We start from the raw sequence: 12,213 nt of genomic DNA on the forward strand, positions 1-12,213 counted from the left end.
CCCACCCTGTTGGTTTGCCACCCAGGTGTGTCATTTCAGAAAAACGTTTTTTTTTTCACCTTTATTTAACCAGGTAGGCTAGTTGAGAACAAGTTCTCATTTGCAACTGCGACCTGGCCAATATAAAGCATAGCAGTGTGAACAGACAACACAGAGTTACACATGAAGTAAACAATTAAAAAGTCAATATCACAGTAGAAAAAAAAGAGAGTCTATATACATTGTGTGCAAAAGGCATGAGGAGGTAGGCGAATAATTACAATTTTGCAGATTAACACTGGAGTGATAAATGATCAGATGGTCATGTACAGGTAGAGATATTGGTGTGCAAAAGAGCAGAAAAATAAATAAAAACAGTATGGGGATGAGGTAGGTAAAATTGGGTGGGCTATTTACCGATAGACTATGTACAGCTGCAGCGATCGGTTAGCTGCTCAGATTGTTATGTACTTGAGTGAAGACCCAAAAGCGGTTTTAACAGAAAACAGAGTTCTTTAATGAAAAACAGGAATGGCATAAATCCTCTTCCAACGTAGTCAATGGAACAAAAAGAACGTTAGTATAATGCAGGATGCACCTGCCAGGCAGACTCCGACAGGATAGGACAAGGTGGAAGCAAACGGGACGACAGCTTGCTTCTGGCATCAAAAACACAAACAAGAATCAGACACTGAAAGTAGCAGGAACAGAGAGAGAAATAGAGACCTAATCAGAGGGGAAGAGAGAACAGGTGGGAAAGAGTGAATGAGCTAGTTAGGGGAGATGTAGAACAGCTGAAGAATGAGAGACAGAGAAGGTAACCTAAAAAGACCAGCAGAGAGAGACAGAGTGAAGAGAAAGGACAGGAACAGACATAACAAGACATGACAGTACCCCCCCCACTCACCGAGCGCCTCCTGGCGCACTCGAGGAGGAAACCTGGCGGCAACGGAGGAAATCATCGATCAGCGAACGGTCCAGCACGTCCCGAGAGGGAACCCAACTCCTCTCCTCAGGACCGTACCCCTCCCAATCCACTAGGTACTGATGACCACGGCCCCGAGGGCGCATGTCCAAAATCTTACGAACCCTGTAGATGGGTGCGCCCTCGACAAGGATGGGGGGGGGGGACGAGCGGGGGCGCGAAGAACGGGCTTAACACAGGAGACATGGAAGACCGGGTGAACGCGACGAAGATAGCGCGGGAGAAGAAGTCGCACTGCGACAGGATTAATGACCTGAGAAATACGGAACGGACCAATGAACCGCGGGGCCAACTTGCGAGAAGCTGTCTTAAGGGGAAGGTTCTGAGTGGAGAGCCATACTCTCTGACCGCAACAATATCTAGGACTCTTGGTCCTACGCTTATTAGCGGCCCTCACAGTCTGCGTCCTATTACGGCAAAGTGCCGACCTGACCCCCTTCCAGGTGCGCTCGCAACGCTGGACAAAAGCCTGAGCGGAGGGAACGCAGGACTCGGCGAGCTGAGATGAGAACAGCGGAGGCTGGTACCCGAGGCTACTCTGAAAAGGAGATAGACCGGTAGCAGACGAGGGAAGCGAGTTGTGGGCGTACTCTGCCCAGGGGAGCTGTTCTGACCAAGACGCAGGGTTACGAAAAGAAAGACTGCGTAAATGCGACCAACAGTCTGATTGGCCCGTTCGGCTTGACCGTTAGACTGGGGATGAAAGCCGGACGAGAGACTGACGGAAGCCCCAATCAAACGGCAAAACTCCCTCCAAAATTGAGACGTGAACTTCGGGCCTCTGTCGGAAACGACGTCAGACGGAAGGCCATGAATTCGGAAAACATTCTCGATAATGATCTGAGCCGTCTCCTTAGCAGAAGGGAGCTTAGCGAGAGGAATGAAATGAGCCGCCTTAGAGAATCTATCGATAACCGTAAGAATAACTGTCTTCCCCGCTGATGAAGGCAGTCCGGTGATAAAATCTAAAGCGATGTGAGACCACGGTCGAGAGGGAATGGGAAGCGGTCTGAGACGGCCGGCAGGAGGAGAGTTCCCAGATTTAGTCTGCGCGCAGACCGAACAAGCGGCGACAAATCGACGCGCGTCACGTTCCCGAGTGGGCCACCAGAAACGCTGGCGAATGGAAGCGAGCGTACCCCGAACGCCGGGGTGGCCGGCTAACTTGGCAGAGTGGGCCCACTGAAGAACGGCCGGACGAGTAGGAACGGGAACGAACAGAAGGTTCCTAGGACAAGCTCGCGGCGACGGAGTGTGAGCGAGTGCTTGCTTTACCTGCCTCTCAATTCCCCAGACAGTCAACCCGACGACACGCCCGTCAGGGAGAATCCCCTCGGGGTCGGTGGAGACCTCAGAAGAACTGAAGAGACGAGATAAAGCATCAGGCTTGGTGTTTTTGAGCCCGGACGATAAGAAATAACAAACTCGAAACGAGCGAAAAACAGAGCCCAACGAGCCTGACGCGCATTAAGTCGTTTGGCTGAACGGATGTACTCAAGGTTCCTATGGTCAGTCCAAACGACAAAAGGAACGGTCGCCCCCTCCAACCACTGTCGCCATTCGCCTAGGGCTAAGCGGATGGCGAGCAGTTCGCGATTACCAACATCATAGTTACGTTCTGACGGCGATAAGCGATGAGAGAAAAACGCGCAAGGATGGACCTTGCCGTCAGAGAGAGAGCGCTGAGAAAGAATGGCTCCCACGCCCACCTCTGACGCGTCAACCTCAACAACAAACTGACTAGAGATGTCAGGTGTAACAAGAATAGGTGCGGATGTAAAACGATTCTTAAGAAGATCAAAAGCTCCCTGGGCGGAAACGGACCACTTAAAGCACGTCTTAACAGAAGTAAGGGCTGTGAGGGGAGCTGCCACCTGACCGAAATTACGGATGAAACGACGATAGAAATTAGCGAAGCCCAGAAAGCGCTGCAGCTCGACGCGTGACTTAGGAACGGGCCAATCAATGACAGCCTGGACCTTAGCGGGATCCATCTTAATGCCCTCAGCGGAAATAACGGAACCGAGAAAAGGGACAGAGGCGGCATGAAAAGTGCACTTCTCAGCCTTCACATAAAGACAGTTCTCCAAAAGGCGCTGGAGGACGCGTCGCACGTGCTGAACATGAATCGAGAGAGACGGTGAAAAAATCAGGATATCGTCCATGTAAACGAAAACAAAAATGTTCAGCATGTCTCTCAGGACGTCGTTAACTAGTGCCTGAAAGACAGCTGGAGCGTTAACGAGGCCGAAAGGAAGAACCCGGTATTCAAAGTGCCCTAACGGAGTGTTAAACGCCGTCTTCCACTCGTCCCCCTCCCTGATGCGCACGAGATGGTAGGCGTTACGAAGGTCCAATTTGGTGAAAAACCTGGCTCCCTGCAGGATCTCGAAGGCTGAAGACATAAGAGGAAGCGGATAACGATTCTTAACTGTTATGTCATTCAGCCCTCGATAATCCACGCATGGGCGCAGGGACCCGTCCTTCTTCTGAACAAAAAAAAACCCCGCTCCGGCGGGAGAGGAGGAGGAGACTATGGTACCGGCATCGAGCGAAACCGACAAATAATCCTCGAGAGCCTTACGTTCGGCAGCCGACAGAGAGTATAATCTACCCCGGGGGGGAGTAGTTCCCGGAAGGAGATCAATACTACAGTCATACGACCGGTGTGGAGGGAGAGAAGTGGCCTTGGAACGACTGAACACCGTGCGCAGATCGTGATACTCCTCCGGCACCCCTGTCAAATCGCCAGGCTCCTCCTGTGAAGAAGAGACAGAGGAAACAGGAGGGATAGCAGACATTAAACAGGTCACATGACAAGAAACATTCCAGGATAGGATAGTATTACTAGACCAATTAATAGAAGGGTTATGGCGCACTAGCCAGGGATGACCCAAAACAACAGGTGTAAAAGGTGAACGAAAAATTAAAAAAGAAATGGTTTCGCTATGATTACCAGAGACAGTGAGGGTTAAAGGCAGCGTCTCACGCTGAATCTTGGGGAGAGAACTACCATCTAAAGCGAACAAGGCCGTGGGCTCCCTAACTGTCTGAGAGGAATGTCATGTTCCCGAGCCCAGGTCTCGTCCATAAAACAGCCCTCCGCCCCAGAGTCTATCAAGGCACTGCAGGAAGCAGATGAACCGGGCCAGCGGAGATGGACCGGAAAGGTAGTGCGTGATCCAGAAGGAGAGGCCTGAGTAGTTGCGCTCACCAGTAGCCCTCCTCTTACTGATGAGCTCTGGCTTTTACTGGACATGAGGTGACAAAATGACCAGCGGAGCCGCAGTAGAGACAGAGGCGATTGGTGATTCTCCGTTCCTTCTCCTTGGCCGAGATGCGGATACCCCCAGCTGCATAGGCTCAGCATCCGAGCCGGCGGAGGAGGGTGGCAGTGATGCGGCAGGTGGCAGTGATGTGGAGAGGGGAGCAACGGAGAACGCGAGCTCCTTTCCACGAGCTCGGCGACGAAGATCAAACCGTCGCTCTATGCGAATAGCGAGAGCTATTAAGGAGTCCAGACTGGAAGGAACCTCCCGGGAGAGGATCTCATCCTTAACCTCGACGAGGAGACCCTCCAGAAAACGAGCGAGCAAAGCCGGCTCGTTCCAGTCACTAGAGGCAGCGAGAGTGCGAAACTCAATAGAATAATCCGTTATGGATCGATTCCCCTGACATAGGGAAGACAGGGCCCTGGAAGCCTCCTCCCCAAAAACAGAACGGTCAAAAACCCGTATCATCTCCTCCTTAAAGTCCTGATACTGGTTAATACACTCAGCCCTCGCCTCCCAGATTGCCGTGCCCCACTCACGCGCCCGTCCGGTAAGGAGAGAAATGACGTAGGCGATGCGGGCTGCGCTCCTGGAGTAAGTGTTGGGCTGGAGAGAGAACACCACATCACACTGAGTGAGGAATGAGCGGCACTCAGTGGGCTCCCCAGAGTAACACGGCGGGTTGTTGATCCTGGGCTCCGGAGACTCGGAAACCCTGGAAGTGGGCGGTGGATCGAGGTGGAGTTGGTGAACCTGTCTTGTGAGGTCGGAGACTTGGACGGCCAGGGTCTCAACGGCATGTCGAGCAGCAGACAATTCCTCCTCGTGTCTGCCTAGCATCGCTCCCTGGATCTCGACGGCGGAGTGAAAAGGGTCCGGAGCCGCTGGGTCCATTCTTGGTCTGATTCTTCTGTTATGTACTTGAGTGAAGACCCAAAAGCGGTTTTAACAGAAAACAGAGTTCTTTAATGAAAAACAGGAATGGCATAAATCCTCTTCCAACGTAGTCAATGGAACAAAAAGAACGTTAGTATAATGCAGGATGCACCTGCCAGGCAGACTCCGACAGGATAGGACAAGGTGGAAGCAAACGGGACGACAGCTTGCTTCTGGCATCAAAAACACAAACAAGAATCAGACACTGAAAGTAGCAGGAACAGAGAGAGAAATAGAGACCTAATCAGAGGGGGAAGAGAGAACAGGTGGGAAAGAGTGAATGAGCTAGTTAGGGAAGATGTAGAACAGCTGAAGAATGAGAGACAGAGAAGGTAACCTAAAAAGACCAGCAGAGAGAGACAGAGTGAAGAGAAAGGACAGGAACAGACATAACAAGACATGACACAGATAGCAGATGTTTGAAGTTGGTGAGGGAGATAAAAGTCTCCAACTTCAGCGATTTTTGCAATTCGTTCCAGTCACAGGCAGCAGAGGACTGGAACAAAAAACAATAAAGTTGTTACAGACTTTGTCATTGGCAGTGAACAATATCATTCATTTGTTGATGTCACACAACGGAACACTTAAACTGGAACGACACTCTCAGTAACGATTTCACCAAAATACCTTGTGAACTTCGAACTGTAAGGTTCTATCTGAAAAAATATGATTACGAGATAATTGGCTTTAAAGTTCCGAGCCCTCATTGTTTTGAATGGTGTCAGCAATTTTTATCTTGAATTCTTTTTTAACTTAACAACATGAATTGGGGTATTAGCAAGCCACATATGCTACATTATGAAGTAGCTGGGCTTGGTGTGGGCTAGCCTGTGTTAGACTGGTGTGGGCTAGCCTGTGTTGGACTGGTGTGGGCTAGTCTCTGTTAGACTGGTGTGGGCTAGCTTGTGTTAGACTGGTGTGTGCTAGCCTGTGTTGGGCTGATGTGGACTAGCCTGTGTTGGGCTAGTGTGGGCTAGTCCGTGTTGGGCTGGTGTGGGCTTGATGTGGGCTAGTCCGTGCCCACCGAACACCCAGATGGGGCCAATGGAGTCATGTTTTCTGGGATCTGACTGACCTGGTGGTGCTGTGTGCTGTGATTTCAGGCAGGCCTGTGATGATTGTGGTGGAGTACATGGAGAATGGATCTCTGGACTCTTTCCTGAGGGTGAGAAGCGAAGAACAATTGTTTTATTTCTTTTTCTTTATTGTTTATTGATTTTCAATTATAAACAAACAGACATCACAAATGAAAAGCTCTCTCTCTTGTATCCCTCTCTTTATTAGACGCATGATGGCCAATTCACAGTGATCCAGTTGGTGGGCATGCTGCGTGGCATTGCGTCGGGCATGAAGTACCTGTCTGACATGGGCTACGTCCACAGAGACCTGGCCGCCCGCAACATTCTGGTCAACAGCAACCTGGTGTGTAAGGTGTCTGACTTCGGCCTGTCCAGAGTCCTGGAGGACGACCCAGAGGCTGCTTACACCACCACGGTAACTATGATCTCTATCCCCTGACCTCTAACTCCTAACCCTTGATCTCTAACCCCTACACAAACACAAACAAGAGAAACACAAGTCATATGTTGCTACTTTTATTTATTTCCCTGCAAAACCTCCATAAATCCTCTGTTGTTCTTTTTGTCCTCTTTCTGGAGTGTATAGGCTGTATGCTTCAAAGAAAACACTTACACAGTGTTTCAGTGGAAAGTTAAAGCGCTTCTCTGACTGCCTGGCCTCCTGGTGACCTCTATTCTCTGGGTTACAGAGTCACGCTGAGGGGAAGTGGTGCTTTCTGGGGTCTGGAAAAGAGAGAGGGGAGAGAAAGAGGGAGAGAACAGAATAGGACATGTTGCTTTTGGGGGCATTCACGGGTCTGTAAACCATTTTCCACTCGGAAGGACTTTGGTTTGGTAGGGCTAGGGGGCAGGGGGTTGGGTTACAGCCAGAATACATGCTAAGGATTTGTGCCGACTGGTGATTTTACTCTGCCCTCATTTTAAGAGAGTGGGGGAGAAAGAGAGGGAAAGGGAGAGAGAAGGAGTAAAAGGGAGAGAGGAGGGAGGTTAGTTCTGCTGTTAAAGCACCTCAGAGCTTTTACTTGTACCTTGACACAAAGGCTCAAACTGTGAAAATGTTTGTGTACATCTTAAGAGACTTCAGAAAAGTGCAAATCACACTGTGAGACTGTAGCATATGGTCTATAAATTGCACATATTTCCTCAAGCATGTATTGTTACAAAGCAGATGGAACCTGTGTGTGTGTGTGTGTGTGTGTGTGTGTGTGTGTGTGTGTGTGTGTGTGTGTGTGTGTGTGTGTGTGTGTGTGTGTGTGTGTGTGTGTGTGTGTGTGCGTGTGCGTGTGTGTGTGTGTGTGTGTGTGTGTGAGAACAGGGAGGTAAGATCCCTATCAGGTGGACAGCTCCAGAGGCCATCTCCTACAGGAAGTTCTCATCAGCCAGCGACGCCTGGAGCTACGGAATCGTCATGTGGGAAGTGATGTCATACGGGGAGCGGCCTTACTGGGAGATGTCCAATCAGGACGTGAGTTGCAATAGTAATGGCGTCTTTTTGTAGACACTAACTCCACCATGGTTCTTTTTCCAAAGCCTATGGGGAAATTCATGTTTTTTTTTTGTACGGTTTTTGAATAAATTACGCAAATTACATCTGTGGTAAACATAGGCTTAGGAAATCTTATAGGTGTTGTTGTATGCTGTAATCTTCATCAGCTAACTTCCCTTTTTGTGAATTGTGAAGCATTTATGTAATCAAAACAAGCACATAAAGTACTTAAAGGCTTCATAATTCAGAAGGTTCATGTTAACTGGCTGATATTATCTCATGGAACATAACATATAAGATCTCCAAAGCCTATGTTAACCTCAGACCTTATTTTCTGTGTTTATCCCAAAACCACACTCTTTTCCTATTCATTTCCCCCATAGGAATAGCCGAACGAACCAAAGGTAACTAATTTGCATGTTTTAGGACTACAAGATGGCGAGTTCTATGGCGTTAACCTGGGAGTCTTAATGGGGATTGTGAAAGTCCTTTCTTATGAATCTCCATACTGTATGAGTTGAGTTTGAGTTGAGTTCATTTGATTTGTTACAGCGACAGTGCACATTAGTCAACGTTACAGTAAAAGGAACTGTTTTAGCCAGCCGGCTAATTTTCTACCGCAGTCGATGGGCAGGTTATTAAAAACAATTTCAATGCAGATCAAAATAGAACAAGCAACACGTAGCATGCAAATAGAGAAACATGGAACAAGCAACACGTAGCACACAGACAGAGAAACATAGGACAAGCAACACGTAGCACACAGACAGAGAAACATAGAACAAGCAACACGTAGCACACAGACAGAGAAACATAGGACAAGCAACACGTAGCACACAGACAGAGAAACATAGAACAAGCAACACGTAGCACACAGACAGAGAAACATAGAACAAGCAACACATAGCACGCAGACAGACCAACATAGAACAAGCAACACGTAGCACGCAGACAGAGAACATATAACAAGCAACACGTCGCACGCAGACAGAGCAACATAGAGCAAGCAACACGTAGCATGCAGACATAGAAACATAGAACAAGCAACAAAACAAAATACATAAAAGCAACAAAGTTTTTCCACACCTCACAAGATAGAGACAACAGACAACATGGAAAGCGGCAATACCCAGCTAGGGATTATTTTCACAAGTCTGATTGGCCTTTAGCCGTGTCTTTATGTTTTTGTGAAGATGTGATAGGTGGTACAGTTGTATGTGTCTGATGGCAGTGTGTTCCAGACATGGGAAGCTCTCACAGAGAAAGCAGATTGACCTAATGTGTTTTTCCTTAGGAACTATACAGTCACCTCTCATGGCAGACCTTGTTGATCTGCTGCCATGGTTTTGGGTTTTCTGTTTAACAAAAATACTGAGTGAAGGGAGAGCCAGGCCATTTAGGATCTTGAATACAAGACATACGTCAGCGTATTGCACAAGATTTTTCCAACTCAGGATCTCATGCTTTCTGAGGATGTAACAGTGATTATGGCTATTGGGCTTCCTATCAAGCACTTTGAGAGCCTGTTTGTAGACAGACTGAATAGGTTATAATGTTGTACAGCAAGCTTGGGCCCAACTAGTCAAGCAGTATGTTAAGTTGTGAAGTATCATAGATTTGAAGTACAGTTTTGCTACCTCTGTAGTCAAACATTTTCATTTGAATCGGAAATTAGCTAGGTTGAATTTGGTTATTTGAGTTACCTTTTTCACCAGCTTTTAAAAGAGAGGTTGGAATCAAGTAAGATGCCAAGGTACATGAAATCGGATACCAACTTGAGCTCATTAAAGCTCATTAATCACTCTGATACACTGGGTTCTGCCTTCAAGGTATGATTTCATCCATCTCAAGGCATTAGGGGAAAAGTTGAACTTGGACAGTTTTGTGATGAGAACATCATGGTTAACAGTATCAAAAGCTTTCCTCAGGTCTAGAAATACAGCCCCAACAACTCCACCGTTGTCCATCTTGAACTTCCCATTTTCCAGAAGAAAGCAGTTGGCCGTTTCTGTGGAGTGTTTTGCTCTGAAGCTTTGAGATTGCAGTGTAGACGGAGAGACAGAAAGACAGACATACTGAGGGAGATGTGAAGGGAGAGAGAGAGCCACTGGCCAACGAAGGGGTTTAAAAGTTGTGGATTCAGACCCTGTCTGAGTGACCTCACGGTCTCCGGTCAATTGGAGGATAGATGGAGGGGATTCGTCCCGTCTCCCTGTGGAGTGTGAAAGCTCCTTGGTAATCCCCATCAGCACCTCACATGGCATACACACACAGCCCCTAGCTTCATGGGGATTTGTGATGCTGGGGAATTGCTTAGAAGTGCTTTCCAAGACAAACGCCACCGCCAATCCTTGACTTCTGCTGTCTCTGCCTCCTCACCCCTTCCTCACTCCCTCCTCACCCCTCAGCCCCATCCTGCCTCACCCGTCAGGGCTCAGAGAAGACATCAAGGCTACAGGCTAGCTGTAGGGGCTGTTATATTCACACAGTCCCTCTAACACACCCTAGAGACATGCTTACTGTAGCTCAGATAATACTGACGTTGTAGAGACATAATGGCTGGATGACATGAAGCGAAGAGTGTGTGTACTGACTCGCTCTCTTCATCCACCCCTAGGTGATCCTGTCCATAGAGGAGGGCTACCGTCTCCCTGCTCCTATGGGCTGCCCTGTGGTTCTACACCAGCTGATGCTACACTGCTGGCAGAAGGAGAGGAGCCAGAGGCCCAAGTTCACTGATGTGGTGTCCTTCCTGGATAAGCTGATCAGGAACCCCAGCAGCCTGCTGGCCCTGGTGGAAGATATACAGGGGTACAATTACATTAATTTCATTTAACAGACACTCTTATCCAGAGCTACTGATGGCACTAATTTCACTTGCAAGTGAAAGTTTTTAGTTCTTATTATATTCTATTTTGTTTGATCCATCTGTCAGTCTAGCAGAGTCCCCAGGAGAGGTGGTGGACTACCCCATGTTCATCTCCATCGGGGATTGGCTCGATTCCATCAAGATGAGCCAATACAAGAGCAGCTTTGTGGCAGCAGGATTCAGCACCCTGGATTCTGTGGCCCAGATGAGCATTGAGTGAGTGGAGGACTGTTCACTATCTTAAACATTACTCAGATGTTACTCTAACTTCAACTAAACATTACTCTGATGCTACTCTAACTTCAACTAAACATTACCCTAATGTTACTCTAACTTCAACTAAACATTACCCTAACGTTTCTCTAACGTCAACTAAACATTACCCTAATGTTACTCTGACTTCAACTAAACATTACTCTGTCACTGTCTCCCAATCTTATCCTTCCTTACCTTAAGTTAATCCAACAATTTCCCTTAACCGATTTTGTGTGTGTGTGTGTGTGTGTGTGTGTGTGTGTGCGTGTGTGTGTGTGTGTGTGTGTGCGTGTGCGTGTGCGTGTGCGTGTGTGTGTCTGTGTGTCTTCTCTCTCCCCCTAGAGACGTGCGGAGGACCGGGGTGGTGTTGATTGGCCACCAGAGGAGGATCGTCAGCAGCATACAGACCCTCCGACTGCAGCTACTACACCAACAGGAGAAGGGCTTCCATGTATGAGACCTTAGAACAGACAGACGGACAGACAGCCACAGCCTGTGCCTCAGTCTTCACCCCTCAGACAGACAGACAGACAGACAGACAGACAGACAGACAGACAGACAGACAGACAGACAGACAGACAGACAGACCGTCTCAGCCTGGAGGCCTCACTCAGACAGACTACCACACATTTGGACCTCAATGCAGAACCTCAATAAAGCCAGACTGTTTTGTACACCTCAACCTGCTCCAGCCAGAGACAGGACTCTGAGAGACACACTGCCCCTGGCTCCCCCTGGGGAATGTATGCCTTGTTGCAGCATCACTACTTATTATACAGTAGAACTGTAGACTTGGGAATGTACATTTTCTCTCCATGTTTTTGTGACCATGATGTAGCTGCTAACAGATGAGCAATCAAAAGGATTGTCCTTAAATAATATGATGTGAATTATTTTGGAGTTTGATAAGTAAGCGTCATCATAAGGTATTCTTGTTACATGATTTAACCTCTCCAGAGTATCTGGGTATGCTAATACTTGAAGAAAACGAAGAGACCGTTTTTGAAGTGCAGAGGGTTTCTGAATGTTTTAAGTGTATAGACAATTTATCGATTATAATCCTAAAGTAATATTTATATATGTGCAGTCCTGTATGTGAGCGCCCTAGTAAATCTGGATGTTATCTCTTTATTTACCATTTTATCGAAATCAGCAATATATGCAGTCGTCTCAGTAACTAAGATAAGAGAAATAAATAAATGATACTCTCTTATGGACCTACAGACATTGAGAGCAGATTGTCAGCAAACCTCAACAGACTGTGTAACATGCTAACATGCCAACTACACAGGGCGGTCTGGCAATGCTAAAGACGTATGGAAGTTTTTGGAAAACAATGTACAGTATGTAGT

The 12,213-nt window shown here is 47.7% G+C and overlaps 1 protein-coding gene across 1 annotated transcript in view; it reads left to right on the plus strand.

Moving 5' to 3' along the window:
* LOC135519201 (ephrin type-A receptor 6-like) overlaps positions 1-10,826 on the plus strand; it is a 166,548-nt gene extending 155,722 nt beyond the window's left edge. The window contains exons 11-15 of the mRNA XM_064944293.1: positions 6,276-6,337; positions 6,457-6,666; positions 7,567-7,716; positions 10,355-10,548; positions 10,673-10,826. Coding sequence (XP_064800365.1) covers positions 6,276-6,337; positions 6,457-6,666; positions 7,567-7,716; positions 10,355-10,548; positions 10,673-10,826 — 770 coding nt within the window. The remainder of the gene's footprint in view (positions 1-6,275; positions 6,338-6,456; positions 6,667-7,566; positions 7,717-10,354; positions 10,549-10,672) is intronic.
* The last annotated feature ends 1,387 nt before the right edge of the window (positions 10,827-12,213 follow it).

Source organism: Oncorhynchus masou, chromosome 29 (genome assembly GCF_036934945.1).
Source record: "Oncorhynchus masou masou isolate Uvic2021 chromosome 29, UVic_Omas_1.1, whole genome shotgun sequence".
Taxonomy (NCBI): Eukaryota; Metazoa; Chordata; class Actinopteri; order Salmoniformes; family Salmonidae; genus Oncorhynchus; species Oncorhynchus masou.